The 16,625-nt window shown below is 31.2% G+C and overlaps 2 protein-coding genes across 2 annotated transcripts; one reads left to right on the top strand and one right to left on the bottom strand.

Annotated features, from left to right (window-relative positions):
* Positions 1 to 2,475: 2,475 nt before the first annotated feature.
* On the top strand, positions 2,476 to 5,248 carry LOC137832881 (uncharacterized). The gene is made up of 3 exons (XM_068641263.1): positions 2,476 to 2,765; positions 3,123 to 3,685; positions 3,816 to 5,248. Exons 1-3 carry the CDS (start codon positions 2,631 to 2,633, stop codon positions 4,261 to 4,263), a joined length of 1,146 nt encoding a protein of 381 aa, XP_068497364.1. The 5' UTR covers positions 2,476 to 2,630; the 3' UTR covers positions 4,264 to 5,248.
* Positions 5,249 to 5,541: 293 nt separating this feature from the next.
* LOC137832880 (membralin-like protein At1g60995) lies at positions 5,542 to 15,238 on the bottom strand. The gene is made up of 14 exons (XM_068641262.1): positions 14,810 to 15,238; positions 12,717 to 12,779; positions 11,980 to 12,417; positions 11,753 to 11,834; positions 11,048 to 11,109; positions 10,771 to 10,865; positions 10,468 to 10,547; positions 10,261 to 10,344; positions 9,244 to 9,360; positions 8,315 to 8,400; positions 8,091 to 8,197; positions 6,755 to 6,846; positions 6,595 to 6,671; positions 5,542 to 6,169 (listed from the first exon to the last, which is right to left on the bottom strand). Exons 1-14 carry the CDS (start codon positions 14,960 to 14,962, stop codon positions 5,675 to 5,677), a joined length of 2,031 nt encoding a protein of 676 aa, XP_068497363.1. The 5' UTR covers positions 14,963 to 15,238; the 3' UTR covers positions 5,542 to 5,674.
* Between the last annotated feature and the right edge of the window lie 1,387 nt (positions 15,239 to 16,625).

The following is a 16,625-nucleotide window of genomic DNA, read 5'->3' as shown; positions in this document are numbered from 1 at the left end:
TTCATCACATTTATATATACAAAACACACATGTCACCTTTTAAGTCACCTATATTGAAACGGATTCCTCTAATAAATTTTTAGTATTTTTTTTTGTGACATTTAATAAAAGTTAATTTTTAAAATGTCACGTGTTAGCATTATTAGTATACAAAAGTTTATTTGAGTCAGGTTTGAACAAACTCGTCACTCAATGCATAAAGAAAAAATGGGTCAGATTAGATTAAGATTTTGCATTTTTTTAATTAGATTCAATCCACCTTTGATTAAATTGAATAAATTAGGTTAATAGGCCCACAAGTTTCAATTTTTCTTTTGTCAAATTTTAAAGTATCAAAACATTTTTGTCAGATTTTTTAAAGAATATATTAAAAATATAGTATATTATTTAGTTTGAATAATTTAATATTTAAAATTACACATATAATTAATAAAACAATAGAATAAAATAAATAATAGTTATAATGTTATTATTTAATAATTTTTGTTCAAGTTTGATTAAAAAATTTAAATTTATTTAATAACATAATATTATTAGAGTCAATCACCACACATAATTAAAATCAATTATATTTTTTTTAGGTATTATCTATTTGAAAGTTGATGTTCTTAACATCTTAATGAATTAGAGGATGAAAAAATATATAAAATATTTTTTCCTTCTAGAACAAAATCCGACATTATAAAAAAAATGTGAAAGTGGAAAAAAAATCATTAAGATATAAAGTAGAAAAAACACAATAATTATAAAATGATTTTCATGAAGACCCATTGAGTTCAACTTTTTAGGATTAAAATACTTCAATTTGATTAATATTTATCTTAATAAAAATTGAAACTAAGAAATTAATATATAAATATTCCAATTTCTGATAAAGCATGAAAATAACATGCACCACAGAAGTCAATGTCTTTGTGTTTTATAATGTGTGATTTCATATTTTAAACGCAAATTACAGTCAGCATGTTTGGCACTTTTAGCCTCACAAAACAATTTCTTATTTCAAATTACCAATATTCAAATACTTTAAATATTTAATTAACTCAGGTTCAATCAGATACAACTATTATAAGTATTTTCTTTTTTTAATTTTAACGTGATTATATTTTTATATTTAAAAGTACAATAATCTAGTTAACAATTTTTGTAAAATATATTTAACAGTTTAATGGTAACAAAACTTATTAATACTAAACCATAAAAACATTTGTCTAGCTTGGTTTGAATTTAACGATAAAATTAAATTAAATTAAAATGAAACATGAATCATGAATGTAAAAAATTTATTTTATAAGATAATTTTATGAGATTAGTTTAAATTTAAAATTTATCTTCTAAGAATGCGTAATTATAAATGGACATGTTTATTAATAAAATATTTGTTTGAAAAAATTAATGAGTAAAATAAAGAATCAATTAAGATTAAACTGAAATTTAGAGTGTCCTATAAAAAAGATAAAATTTAAGGAAGTTAATATTTTTGTTCTAAAAAAATTAATAATAAAAAAAAACTCAGGTAATTTCTGTTTTAGTTTTCTATAATTATCACAGGTAAGAAGAATTTTTGTTCCTTTTAAGTAAATTAGTTATAATTATTGATAAGATATAAAAATGGACATCGTAAACTTCTTATTATGTTTGTGTTAACAAATTAACAATCCAATAAAATAACAATTTGTTGATAAATATAGTGTAAATTTAAAAACCCAACAATAGAGAAGAAAAAGAGATTAATAACACCAAAAACTCAAAATCATAAAGAAAGATACATTTAATTGAATTTAGAATAAAAAAGAATAATATACCCTACAAGAAAATTTATTTTTAAATAGAAACTAATTTTAGATACAAACTATAATTGGTTGTCATAGTAACTAAATTAGATACTATTTTAGTGACTAAAAAATTAGTTTATATTATTGATAAATAATTTATAAATTGGTATCTAACTAACTACCAAGGTTTTAACTATCAATTATTTAGATTCTAAATTTGGTAGCAAAAACCTTGGTAGCTAATTAAATACCAATTTAGAAACTATTTATCAATAATAAAAATTAATTTAAAAACCAAAAGTTTTTTTAGTCTCTGAAATAATATATAATTTTGTCAATATGTAACAACTAATTATTTTTTGTCTCTAAAATTGGTTTTTATTTAATGATATTTTTTTTTCAAAAGTGTATTGATCATGTATGTTGTGCAAGCTTCATGTAATGTAATGTCATTTTCTCTATTTTTTAAAAAATTATTTGAAACATATTATTATTATTTTATCCACCATAAAAAATTTGTAAAGCAGCCAAATGAATATAATTACTAAAATAATGAGTTAGTTGATAACAACCGTAACAAGAATTCTAATTACAAGTTTGTTTGCACAAGTTGTGTTCTGAATAGAGATTATTACGTCTCATGGCACTAAATATAGGGAAAGTCCACGTAACATGAAACAATGAAACAGATATCACAACCAAACTTCCCTGTTCAAACGTTTCTTCATGTTTGTGTTCATGTAGCTCATGTCTTCCTCTTGATTTGGTGTGAACTTTTTCTCTAAACTTTTTCTTCATCCCTCTCTGTGTATCATCTTTTCTTCTCTGCTCCTCCAAACCTCTATCTCCATTCCAATGGGACACCCACGCTCCCAACCACTGGATTTGACCAACCTCTTTAAGATTCCAAACAAAAATACATTGAAAGACATGACCAAGGCTTACAAATTGCTTGTATCCAAAAAGAATCATAACAAGAAAAACTCTGGGGTAATCTAAGTCTCTGCATGAACACCTCGATTCATATTTATTTATTTTTTCTTTCGGATAAAAATATGAAACTAACGAAAAGAAAACAAATGCATGTACATTCATATTGAGTTATAATATTAAACCAACAACAACATGCAAGCCAACAATATTCCACCACTACTGAATTTTTCATATTTTGTGAAACTTTTTCAGTACATTTTCTATATAAATTCGTAAAAAATGAGTTTTCTGCAAATTTTCTAATAGATTAAGTTATGTGAAATAATGATCACAGAAAAAGTTCTACCAAATATGAAAGTTTCTGGTATGTTCATATGCATCATGTTATATTCTCATGCTTTTTGATGCATGCAGGATCCGATAACATCCCCAGGAGTGGAGGAATTTGACAATAAGAGAGTGGATGAAGACATTTGGAGTCCTAAGTTTTTGTCAAGGACTGCAACTAGATTATCTAAAACACCAACACCAAAATCAAGGCCTATGTCAAGACATGGAAGCATGAGATCATGCACAACACCAACTTCTCTATCAAGAAATTCTAGTCGAAGGAGTGCTGCAGAAATTGCTTCATCATCTATCAAAAGGATGATGAGCAAAAGGGGTTCCTCAGCTTCTTTAGAAAGGAACAAGAGTGTGTTGGAAATCTCTGAACCTGAGTTAACCAACTCTACCATCTCTCCAACAAACGATGCAGGCACAAAGAAAGAGAGCTCTGGAGAGACTGAAGATACATCTGCATTCTCTCTTCCAGGCAATCGGAGCCGTAGGTCCACAACACCTATCATATTTTCACAGACAACATCTAGAAGGAAACCCCCAGAAGTTGAGACAAAGCTAGATTGCACACTTGAGAACTTGTGTTTTGGATGCACAAAAAACATTAGAGTTTCTAGAGATGTGATCAAATATCCCGGGTATGTTTCTGTCAAAAATGATTTTAAAGATGAACATTTTGTGTTGCTAAAATTGCTGTAATTAGGAAATTCAATGTTCTTCTGTATGATATCTGCTAAGAGGAGCGTTTCTAACTTAGTTTTGCAACAGGATAATTGTCCAAGAGGAGGAAGTTTTGAGAATTGAGGTAAAGCCAGGATGGAGAAAAGGAACAAGGATTACATTTGAAGGAGTAGGTGATGAGAAACCTGGATACCTGCCTGCTGATGTAGTGTTCTTGATTGATGAAAAGAAACACCATTTGTATAGCAGAGATGGCGATGATTTGGAAATATGTGTTCAGATTCCTCTAATAGACGCACTTACAGGCTGCTCCATACCAATCCCTCTATTGGGAGGGGAAAATATGACTTTGTCATTTGAGAGTACAATAATACATCCTGAATATGAGAAGGTCATCAAAGGTCAAGGAATGCCAAATGCCAAGAAGAATGAGATGAGAGGTGATCTTCATGTCAAATTCCTGATTGATTTCCCCAAAAAATTAACTGAAGAACAGCGGATAGAAGCTGTTAGTATCTTGCAAGATTGTTGCTAATGATTGCTACAAAGTAGAGGACAAAAGAGTATTTTATTATCAGTTTAAGAAATTTCTGGTATCATGCATGCATATCCAGTCCTATCCAACCCAACAACATACCAATTCACTGAAGCACAGCAATAATGGATGCATTTCGTGCACAGAGAATGAAGATGTTGAGCATCCACAAGAGGGAGGTCAGGGCTGTTGAAAAACAGAGAACTTTCTATTGATGTTGTCTTCAGCAGTTATACTTGGTGTCTCCTTCCTAAGTAACCTGCCTCTTAATGTGGCCAAATGCAAAATCTTTAGATTGCTTCCTTCCTCAACTTGCCAACCAGCACAATTTGCACCATTCAAGGCAAAAACCTCACACAGAATGCAAGTTCTGCATTATTAGCCCTAGGAACAACAGGCAACAATGCAACTAGAGTTTCACCATGAGCAAATGTCCATTTGTACTCTTTTTCAGCCAAACAAGATTAGAGATGGAAAAGTTAAAGTGAAAGTAAATAACAACTGGCAAACTTTTTATATAGGCTGTAAGAACATGCTTCCAGGTTCAAGGGCTGCTGCATATGAAGTCCCTGAGTCTCCCTCGCAAGAGCTTAGAAGATCAGAATCAGATGAACTATTCAGCAAGTCTCAGCGTTTCATGCAGAAGGATAACGACAAATGAACAAATACCTTTGTTAAGAGAAATTGATGAGTTCTATAGACTAGGCTGAGAGGTCAAGTTACCAACTTTCGATCACAAACTGACATAAAATAATAGTTATTGGCAAAATATATATGCATACGACAATGGTGTACTATGTTATTATATTTTAAAAGAAATATATGAAAACAGAATCAGAGAAAAACAAGCCTTGTTGCATTCTCGTGCATTGTCCTAAACATTCTCACATAAATTGAAACACGCACCATAACCTCAATTTTAGGAGTATACTGAGAATTTTCTGTACCGTTCCTTAGTATTTTGGATAAAATTCAATTTTATGATTATACCTATCGAATGTCATTTTATATATATATATATATATATATATATATATATATATATATATATATATATTATTTTTATTTTATTTTTATTATACAGTCATTCCGTAAGTCTTTATAAAATAATTAATTTACAAGTTTAGCCGTAGAAGTGATTGAAATATATTTAAAAAGCTATTAATTACTTTTAGAAGATAAAATAAACTCTTCCAAGTGTTCCCTTTATACTGATTGAATCGATAGGGTAAAAGAAACAGAACACGCATAACTTTGAAGCATTTATAAAGCAAAAACTATAAAGAAAAAGAATATATATTATACAAACGTGTTTAGGTTTATGATTTGGACAGAGCAGTCCAGTATATGATCTGATGTACGTACATTGATTGTTCCTATATTAACAAGTTCTCCTCCATCCACTTCACCGCTATCTGTCATTATTATCCTGATTATCACGGTTCTCATCCCCAGCAGCACCGGGTGTTTCATTGAAAACTTGTCCTTGCTCTCTCACATCTCTGAACATGGAAAAAAATGAGTTCAGACCCTCAGAGGAAGCACCTCCTAAGATCCATAATAACAAAGAACTGAATGAATTCATGGATCCAGGGTTGGGACCCCTTTCTGCTGGTCCAGCTTGCTGAGGAATCTGTGCCTGGTTCGCAACCCTGTCTTGATTATTTTCTGATCGGGCTTGAGGGTCGCCAACAACTCCTGCTCCATTTTGAGGCACTGATTGATCAAAACCAGGTCTCAATCCTGATCCAGCAGGGAGATCTGTGTTGTTTAAACCCTGGTTTCTTGTGTTCAATCTTGTGATGTGTAACGTTGATGCAAGAATGGTGGAAGAGGTAATGTGGAAATCTGGGTGTTGTTGAAGCTGCGACCGTCTATTTTGCATGTACCTTTGCAGTGCTGGTACCTAATAGTAACAAACAAAGTGTTAGTTAAATTTCAGTAAAGTAAACGTGAGAAAATTTATAATGAAAATATTTCGAAACTAAAGAGTTTCTCTTTTGTGAATTGAGTATCTTAATCATACATGTAAATCCCTTATTTATAATCATACAAAGTATAATATAGGAAAACCTAATAATGAAAATATCCCTTGTTATCATCTGTACATATTTCCCTAATTATTAAGATCAAATCATATCTTTTCCACTTCCCTCAAACTGGAACATATATATCATGTCATGAGTCAAGCTTGCTACAAATTAAGTCAACTTGAGGCTCTCCTTCAAACCCCCTACTCTCATTTCCACCACAAACAAAAAAATATTCAAAAACCCAAGCGGAAAGAAAAATATAAGGATTTGTAATAAGCCAATAATCATCACTGGTTACCTCAAATCGATTCCAAAAGTACAGGATAAGGTGTTGCATAAAAGCTGCAGTTGTAGAGAGCGCCAAATATGAAAAGCCTGAAATTTTAAAATTCATTATTTCCAAATAAAATTAATTTAAACCAACTAAACCAAAAAAATGCACAACATTATGGGCATACCATAAGCGTAAGAGAAGAAATATATGTGGAAGACCAGGAAATACAGCAAAAAGAACCGAGGAAAGAACTTCATTGATATTGGTGTTCGGACGCTGCAAGTTTACAATGAACACGGTCATATTAGATAACCATCATTCGTGGGACCACAACCCAAAAAATGTGTATGAAAATGTATCTAAGGTATTAGTCCAGATATTAAAAGACTTGAATTTGGATGTGATGAAAAATCAATGAGTTACAGCTGATGTATTAAGAGTGATGAGAGTACATTACAAGGAAAAGTTATATCCTATAATACTCAACCCTTAGACTTGGTACATACACCCAAAAAGCAGTTTTGTGAAAAAATGCAATAACAATCAAAATTCTAATACTCTCCATAAAGCTGGAGCATATAAATTGTATTCACCAAGCTTGGAACATATAAACTGAATTTTAAACCCTCTCAAGGACTTAGTGAGAATGTTTGCAAGTTAGTTGTTAGAGCTGATAAATGTGTTTGGTCACGTGACTGCTAGGGTTGGATCATGCTCTTCAAAGCGCACCTAACCCTTAGACTAGGTACATAGACCCAAAAAGAAGCTTTATGAAAGTTGTACAATACAATAACAATCATCTTTAACAAAAAGAACAAAAATGTAGAAATTTGATTAGTGTGATCCCAAATCCCCCTTGGTCAAGGATCAAGGAACTTGCTTGAGGAAGAGATATGATTATATAGCTTCCTTCCCCGGGAATCCCAAAACAAACTGATCAACACCATTCCTCTACCTTCATCTCTTCTTATCACATCCTAACAAATTAACTATTCAAGCAGATTACAAGCTTAACTAACTAACAGAGGCTGATCCACTTCTTTTATTGGGCCCATCCTTATTTCTTTGATAAACCTTCTTGATTAAGGATACACGTGCTAACAGTGTAAGTTATCAGATTAATCGTGTGATAGTTAAATACAATCATCACATTAATCAATTCATGAATTTTGGTTATCCATGAAAAATAAAAGTTAGTTTTGCTACAGTTGCATCCCTTTTAACCAATCCAAAATTTGGCAAAGCACATTTGGACTTGCCCTCTGAAGGGAAGAGTAGTCCAATGACCAAAAGCTAAAAAAATAGTAAACTGATGATTCAATAAATGACTAGCTCACAATACAGTACAGGCTAATTGAATTGGATAAATATGCAACTTAATGACCCACTTGCATCGACTTAAGAAAACAACCAAGTCCAAACCGGTTTAGAACCAAAAATAATTGTTTAGTGACAAATCCACCACACTCGCTGTCTTAATAATACTTTATTACTTACACAATCCAGAGAGAGAGAATTACCTAATAAGAGTAAAAAGTTCACACAACCAGACAAGAATCAAAACCATGAAGGCAAGAAGCTGATCATCATAAAACTCAAAGAGAAAAAACAGAATCCCAATCATAATCTGCAAAAATAATAAGCAATTTATCAGCAAAATTAATAGAATAATAAATAGCACAAACACAAGGCAATGCAAATAGAAATTATTGACAAGAGTAAATCTATTATAACCAGTGCTTACAGGAACAAAAACTAGTGATTCAATCACATGTACAAAGATCAGCTGAAATGTTGGAAGGCGATGCCGAGCATGGTGCTGAAGCTGAACTGTAAAGACTAGCAGAGGTGAAACACTAATCTTATCCCATTTGCAGTAAGTTTGGCAAAACTACGAACAACATTGGCATATTTGATACTGGCAAATGACTACTTTTATAGTTAGCACAGTTTATCCGTTAGACTTGGTGGATGAGTGACCTTTTTTGAATAAACCTTCCAATCACTATTAGAAAATAGCACTAGAGATCAACTTAATGATTGCACTGTACTTCCTTTTTTCTCTCTCTGATTGGCGTTTGTTAGAAATCTGGGCCAAGCTTATCAGCTGGCCCATAGTCAGTGTCTGTCATATATAAATAGATGATTTCAGTCAGTTGAAACTGAGATTTACAGAATCAATTGTACAGTGTATTTTCAGTCACATGAATAATTTTTTCTGTCTGAATTCTATCAATGTGCTCGGATTTTTCTTCCAACTATGCTTATCCACTTCAATCCGTGCCCACGTCTGTTGATTCATGTTCAATGGCAATGTCTTCTAATGCACCAATAACCTTCTCTCATTGATTTCTATTACTTGAAACTAACATTTACAGAATCAATAATACAGCTTATTCTCTGTTACATGAATCATCCTCTCTGAATTTTATCATGGTCTCAAGAGCAGGGTTCCCCCATTTTTTAAAATTAATTCCCCTTCTCCTCTCTCGACCAAACCTACCAAACTAATTCTGTCCCTCTCCCTCCCCTATACCAAACAAACCCTAACTGATTTCCTCTAAATTTATTTTAGGTGAATTTAAAAGCAAGCAATTAATACATGGGATACAGGAATCACCAAATCAGTTTTCACACAATGAAACCTCTGTATAATGAACAAACAATTCCTACCTGTGAATTTCAGCATGCGAGTCTGTGTTTCTCTTAATGTAAATGACACTGACATTGTGGTAGTAAAAAACACAAACAAGGACATCATAAGCACGCCACACTTCGTTACAAGGTAGTCTGCACAGGCAAAATGATACATGTTACAAGCCAACAATAGAAGTTCTGAATTACATTTTACATCACAGAATATAATATAATGCAAACTGCAAAAGCAAACAAAAAGAAAGAAACAATTATATATTTAAACTTTCTGAAGGAAAAAAATTCTCAGAATTAATGTCAGTCATTTGAAAGAGGCAACCAATTTGGGGTAGAAAGAGGCTGAAGAGCCATATTTTTTACAATATTTTTTCTAAGATCTAAAGATATAGCTACCCAGTGGACAGAAATGCCTTATTTCACAAATTTAGCCACCCCATCTTTCTGTAGAATTTACATGTTATTCTTGCTCAGTTTTTCTTCTAATCTTTTGCATTTCATTGCTCAACATTCCTCCACTTAAACAACTTTGTTTAAGGGTGCGTCATTTTTTGTTTAATCCATTCAACCAGTGATCTAACATCTTCATAACATGTACCTTGAATACCCCCACCCAATTTAACACACTTCCAAACTACACTCAAAAGTAACGTAATGAAGATGCATGGCACTCCTAAAGGCCTTATCCTTGAGAGTCCAAATCGTATAAAATTAAACTTCCGAAGTAATTCTATATTGCATCTCACAAGTCAACATCCAGTAATGAAGTTATTTTAAAATGTCATAATATGAATTTCTATTCTCAATCTGTAAACTGATTCATTCCAAAAGAGCTTGGTAGTTAGGTACTTTGAGGAATGTTGGATCAAGCTAATCTAAAAAATTGAATTCAACCAATGAGCTATATGCTGTAAGTCCCCTTACAAGGCCAACTGAGATTATTGAGCAAACAGGAAAAGGTCAATTTGAAATTGAGACCATGAAGACAATCGCTTCAATATGGAGTGCTCAACCAAAAAAAAGGATAAATCAACAAACCTCCAAACCTAGCTGGGCCTTCGGGAACTTCTTGTGCATAACTAAGGTTATAGAATTCCTTCGTTTGATAGTTATAAAGATAACCTGCCATTAAGTCCACAAGAATTTGAGCCACGTAATTAAATCCTGAAAGTTCCAAGTGTGTGGACGATAATGTTCAAAGCAGCTGTTAGTGGACAACTATTTATCCAGAAAACAGGCAGTTACCTTGACCAGGAGAACTCAATAAACTATTGATTAAGATTGTATCATATCCGACAAATCTGTTTATGAGTAGTTGCTGCCACCTAAAAATAAAAAAAATATATTCAATTGAAATATACATGGTAAAATCTTAATAAAATATTAAATGCTTCCATATAACATCAATGAAATCATGAGCATCAGCAAAACAATTTAGTTCAAATTACATTCCGCCATATCAAAACCATTTAAAATTAGCTTTCAATTGAAGATGATTTGTCACTTTCTAGATTGAAATAATATAATCATGCTAATACTTATTCTTACTTGTTTCCGAAGCAGGAGTGCCAAGCTGATATGCTAACATTTACAGTACGTATATTATGATGAGACTTAGCACTTTCAGGTAACAAGAAATATCCCTGCAGAATAAGATAACACAGCCAACTATAGAGAATAGAAGTTTTGGATAAATTACAGAAGCAACATCAAAACTAGCTTCAACAAACTGACAATATATTTCAGAAATACAAGAAATAGGTACTATCTTTTAGAAAGTTCAGTCCTAATCAACTTAACAATTGAAAACAAAAGAATTACATACCTTTTCCATAGTATATAGATATGTAGGTTCAAATAACTTGGCTTTCTTTTTAAGCCAATGCACTGAAATTGAAAACAAAACTTATTCAACAAAAGTACAAACATAATAGAGTGTGAGAAACAAATAGAGAGGAGGGAATCAGATAAAAACTATACACATTCATTTATCACAACTTCATATTGCAAATTACAAAGGGTCAGAAATTAATTATTTTCAATATTATACTTAAAAAATTTCTATTAGAAGACAATAAAACATAAAAAGTCTTTCATGTTTCCTAATTAATTTCCCCGAGTAAATAGATTCTAAATATCTAAAAATGCATAAGGAGCCCACTTTTAAGCTAGCAACATTTATCCAGCACGTGAAATTTACCAAGTGAGAAACACAGTGCAAAAGCTATTGACTTCTAGGTCTAATATTTGATGAAATAAAAACCAACATAAGTTTGTAACAAGACTCTTCCTTTTCTGCCTCATGTAGTTTTAATTTGGATAATATATAAAATTCAGATCAAAACTACAAAAAACCCACTCTCCCGCTTTATAAGGAATAAAACAATTACCTAAACCCATTTTCTATTTAAGACACGCAGCTAGAGACTTCTTAAAAAATTGAAAGGAAACCCAACAAGCACATTTCCTAATTTATATATGCCACTTGGGGCAACCTATAATTTAAACAAGAGGAAAATATTGTAATTACCTGCATTAGTGTTAAGCTTGTCCAAACGAAGGATATGCATCCATTTGGGAATATCAAGATTTAGGTGTACACCAGCAATATTCTACACTTGAAAATTCAAAGCTTAGTAGAGCTTTAAGTATATTTGAAATTAACTTAAATTTTATAAATTCTGGCTAGAAACAAAACGCATCAGCATAACATATATAGTCTAATCAAGCGCCAAAAACTAATATAATTCTACTAACCCACAGCTTCTGGAAACTTCCAATAATCTGCATTGCATGCCTCCAAATAAATGAGATACGCCTATACCACTTTTTAACAAAATGTATAATAGCTGCTTTTAATGTCTCTTTGGCAGATAAAGTAAAACTTTTTGGTGGCTCCTCCTTATCAATTTTGATGACAGCATCTTCAACCACAGACCAGGTGTTTTGATTACTTGTGGAGGTTTCAGCTTGTTGTTCAAGAAACTCAGTGTCAGTTTTCCAAAATTTGAATACCAATTTTCCTCTCCTAGAACCTAAACCAATCCAGTTCCACCAAAACTTGGAAGCCAAAAATGTAAACTTATCTCCACTGGCATCGGAAAACTCCGTTTTATCTTTTACAACTTCTGTTTCAGGAGGATCTATTCTGTTTGATTCAGAATCATTATGAGACCACAGGCCGGCACTAGTTATCTAAAACAAGGAATTCAGGTGTCATGCAAACAGCAAAACAACCAAATGAACATAGAAAATGTCTCCCAAATAATAGTTAAACCATGATGTATGATATTTGAAGCTACCAAAATGAACGATGAAGGAAACTGGCAATTTCAGAGGTTTATATATGGGGAGATAAGTTTAAAACAAATCTATGCTTAATTTCTTATAGCATAATAGCCAACATATGTTCACGTAGTCCAATTCATAGAGAAAAACTTTTAAAAGCACAAATTTAGAATGTGCATTAAAGAATGGAAGGCAATATATAGTACCTTAATCTGAATAAGTTGGGCTTCTGATGTCACTACTCCAGATAGCTCACTTGAACACCCAGGCTTCACATAGAGAAGAAAAACATTTAAGAAACTAAACATTCTTTTCTTAAAAAATGAAGTTGAATCTACAAGTTTTTCATTTATAATACTGTCATGCAAGGTAAATATTACCAAGTTACCCTCATATCTCTCAATCTCTTTTTTCACTCACACATTGGAAGCAGTGGTCCCCCCAACCCAACCCTGTACACTTGCACGTTAAATGAGGATATAGATGTAAAAATGAGACATACATCAATACAATAAAATTAACTAAGTTCGGAAGGTACTTTGTGATCCCAAGTAACCACATGAGATCTTTCTCCATTTTAGTCACCTTGCTTATCTTGAGTGTCATATCCTCGTTAATTTTTCCATTATTACTGATCTCAAGTATTTTAACTTAGAAACCAATCTCATATTTTTACTTTCGGGTGACATTCTTTTCATCTGTTGCAATTATATGACATCTCCCATTTTTACTTTCCGATTCATATTCTTTTCATCTATTAAAAAAATTTCAATGACATAATCAGAACACACACGTATATATGTGAATATTTACAGTTGCATCACACATAACAAATTATGCAGTGGGCTTACTAGTAAGCTATGCACACCTACTGAATAGAAGGTTCAATGTTCAATTCAAACTGGTTGCTTTTCACTGCTATTTCTGTTTTGCTTTGTTAATTAGAGTAGTGTAGTTGTGAATGTGATTCAGAGATGTGCCAGGCTGGTATCCAGTCCAATCAATTGGGCCAAGCTGACTTTAATAACACTACTATGCCTTGTACTCTTAAGTAAAAACCCTATTATTTCAATCTCTAAATACTTACCTTTCTTCAATCAATATTATCTCATCCGCAAAAGGCAAGCAATTGGGAAATTTTCGTTCCAAGTCCTTGATAAGCATATCCAAAACTAGATTAAACAAGTAGGGGCTGAGGCTAAGCCTTGACATAATTTTATCCCTACAGTAAAGTCCTTAGTCCCACCTCTTGGGGTTCTCACACTTGTAATTTATCTTTTCATACATGACTTGTAAGCTATAAGCCAAGCGAACACCTTTCTTCACCAAAATCTTCCACAACACTTCTCTTGGTACCTGATCATAAGTTTTTCCAAGTCAATAAATTTAAAAAACAATATGTGAGTCTCTTTCTTTACTTTGGTACCTTTTAATTAATCTCATAGGTAAATGCCTTCTGTTGCAATCCATAGCATAAAACCAAATTGATTATTTGCAATCCTTATTTCGTCTCTTATTCTATGCTCAATCACATTTTCCCATAATTTCATAGTGTAACTCATTAATTTCGTGCCTAGACAACATATGCAGTTAGCACAATTTTAAACCTCTCCTATGTCATTAAATATAGGAACCAGAGTGTACTTCACTCATCTGACATTTTCTTAGATCTCAAAATTTCATTGAGAAATTAAAATTTAGTGACCCAAATGAAACCTTTCTCTCTAATACACTTCCAAACTTTCAATAGGGATACCATTTGGACCTACAGCTTTAACATTTAGACAAGGAATCATGAGAAGTTCATGCGGTAAAGAAGCAAAATATTTAAGAACTCCTGTGCATCTAGCAATTCCATTAACATAACCAATTGCATTCTGGTCAAAACTCTGGGCCTACAGAACGTCATCAATATAGCAAGAGCAGCCCTAAATGAATAAGTCAACTCCCAACATTGCACCCCAACTTACTAACAATTACTATAAGCTTTTTCACGGATAACAAACAACCCAAAGCCTATTCCTGACTAGGAATCCACTCTACGGAAACACTCATTATTAATAATCACCATAAAACCTCACAAACTAATATTCTGGTTCCAATGCTGCTTACTTCACCTTCTCCCAATTACAGTTCACGATTATACGTCTAATTTTAAGGTATATTCAAGCATTCAAAAGTCATCAAAAATAAATTCTCTTAAAAACACTCACACATAAACAGCATTAAACACAGCGACAGAACAGGCAAATAATCGAAAGCCCTAGAAGAGGAGAAGAAGCTGAAATTGAACAGATACCTGCTGAACGTAATTGGCGTGCATAACAACGAGAATACAGAACAAGGTTATGGCAATAAATAGGTAGAGATACTCCAGAGCAACTCTGACTTTGGGCGTGAGCATCTGCGAAAACCTCTCCTGAACGCGAATGAAGGTCTGCTCCGGATCCATGGCGCGGTGGAGAATAGAAATGAAAATGAAGAGAAGAAAAATTGGCGGAAGAATGATGAAAAATCAAAGGTTTTGTATCGAAGGAGTGAATTTCAAATTCATCGTGTGCACGTTTCCCACGAGGAATTACGATCAGAGAGAGAGAGAGAGAGAGAGGAATAGGAACAGTGAAAAGGAATTGAAGTTGTTTTCATATCTGGTGGTGAGGGTCTGCCATGTTTGGTGAAGGGAATAAGTAATACCTAATCAGATATGGAATAAGACAATCCCGTGTTTGTTTCATTCTACTCTCCATAATCTATCTCTAATTTAATCAATACTATTTTTATCTTTAGGATTAATTTTTTATTTTATTTTATTTTATTTCACTGTTGATACAAATTTCAATCAAATCTCTAATTTTTAAAGTGATAAATAATTAATCACTTCTTATTTTTTAAATACTATTAAATAACTAATTATTTTTATAATTAATTAAAAACTTTTTAAAAAAAAAAAACTAATATAATGTTATTTTGTAAAAAATAATTATTAATTTTAAATTTTAAATATGGAGTACTTTGTAAAAGAACGAAACAATTTTTTAAAGGTGAAATAATTCATACGACCTGAATCAAATATTTTTTTCATATCTTTATCTTTATAAAAAATTATAGTTTTTATTTTTTTTTATCATTTAATTTAGTTGTTATTTTTTCTTATCATTTGTTTTAGTTGTTATTCCTTCTTATCATTTAGTTATTGGTTTAGTTGTTATCTCTTCTTATCATTTGAATTTTTTATTATTTTAAAAAATATAAATTTAAATATTATACATAAAATATATATATATATATATATATATAAATGATAAAAATTAAAAATACGGATACATATATTTTCGTTAGTCTTAATAAAATAAATATTAAGAATTTTAATTCATGTCCGGTAGAATTTGTAATCTACACACATTAATAATTAAAATTAAATTTCAATATATTAAATTATTATATTATTACATTTATTAAATTGAAGAAATTGATTGATTTTTTTAAATTAAAAAAATAAACAAATATAAACTATATTAGATATAGAACTTTAAATTAGTAAATATTAAGAGCATGGAATTGCATTTACAATAAAAAAATTTATAGTGTTACAAAACTATTTCTTGTTATTAATACTTTAGAATATTAAAATATAATTTAAAATGACAGAGTAAAAAATAATTGATAAAAAAAAATTGTGTCGGGGTTTCAAAAAGGCTTTTTTTGTCATAGTCAAAAGAAAATAAACTTAGGAGAAGAGTTGATAAATACTTAATTGATTAAACTTTAAATGAGTATTTCTGAAATAATTATTTTCATGTAACAACTTGTTTAAGAAGTAGAAAGAATTACCTTATTTATAAAGCTTAAAACTGACTATTTTTAAACTAAATATATCAGAAAAACACATAAAAAATAAAAATGTGTTTATTTTATTAAAAACATTTTTTAGCATCTGATTGCTTGAATGTGAATGTGTTTAAGTTTATTAAAAATTTAAAAGGTTTTTTTTATCTTTCAATCAATATTTATTTTGAATTCTTAAACATGCGACTCAAAGTGCAAAAACACATTATCAAAATCTTAATTAATTTATATTTGCGATGAACAAATAGGTAAGCTTATTTTACAAAATT

Source organism: Phaseolus vulgaris, chromosome 6, assembly GCF_000499845.2.
Source record: "Phaseolus vulgaris cultivar G19833 chromosome 6, P. vulgaris v2.0, whole genome shotgun sequence".
NCBI lineage: Eukaryota > Viridiplantae > Streptophyta > Magnoliopsida > Fabales > Fabaceae > Phaseolus > Phaseolus vulgaris.
The sequence above is the reverse complement of the archived record's forward strand: the minus strand, read 5'-3'. Positions and strand labels throughout refer to the sequence as shown.

Excerpts from the sequence above, each read along its gene's own strand:
- LOC137832880 (XM_068641262.1), bottom strand. The coding sequence starts at position 14,962 with ATGGATCCGGAGCAGACCTTCATTCGCGTTCAGGAGAGGTTTTCGCAG. Across the intron at positions 11,110-11,752 it reads CAAGCTTAACACTAATGCAG|TGCATTGGCTTAAAAAGAAA; the intron begins GTAATTACAATA and ends TTTCAATTTCAG. Across the intron at positions 10,866-11,047 it reads ATCTATATACTATGGAAAAG|GGATATTTCTTGTTACCTGA; the intron begins GTATGTAATTCT and ends CTTATTCTGCAG.
- LOC137832881 (XM_068641263.1), top strand. The coding sequence starts at position 2,631 with ATGGGACACCCACGCTCCCAACCACTGGATTTGACCAACCTCTTTAAG. Across the intron at positions 2,766-3,122 it reads ATAACAAGAAAAACTCTGGG|GATCCGATAACATCCCCAGG; the intron begins GTAATCTAAGTC and ends TGATGCATGCAG. Across the intron at positions 3,686-3,815 it reads GATGTGATCAAATATCCCGG|GATAATTGTCCAAGAGGAGG; the intron begins GTATGTTTCTGT and ends GTTTTGCAACAG.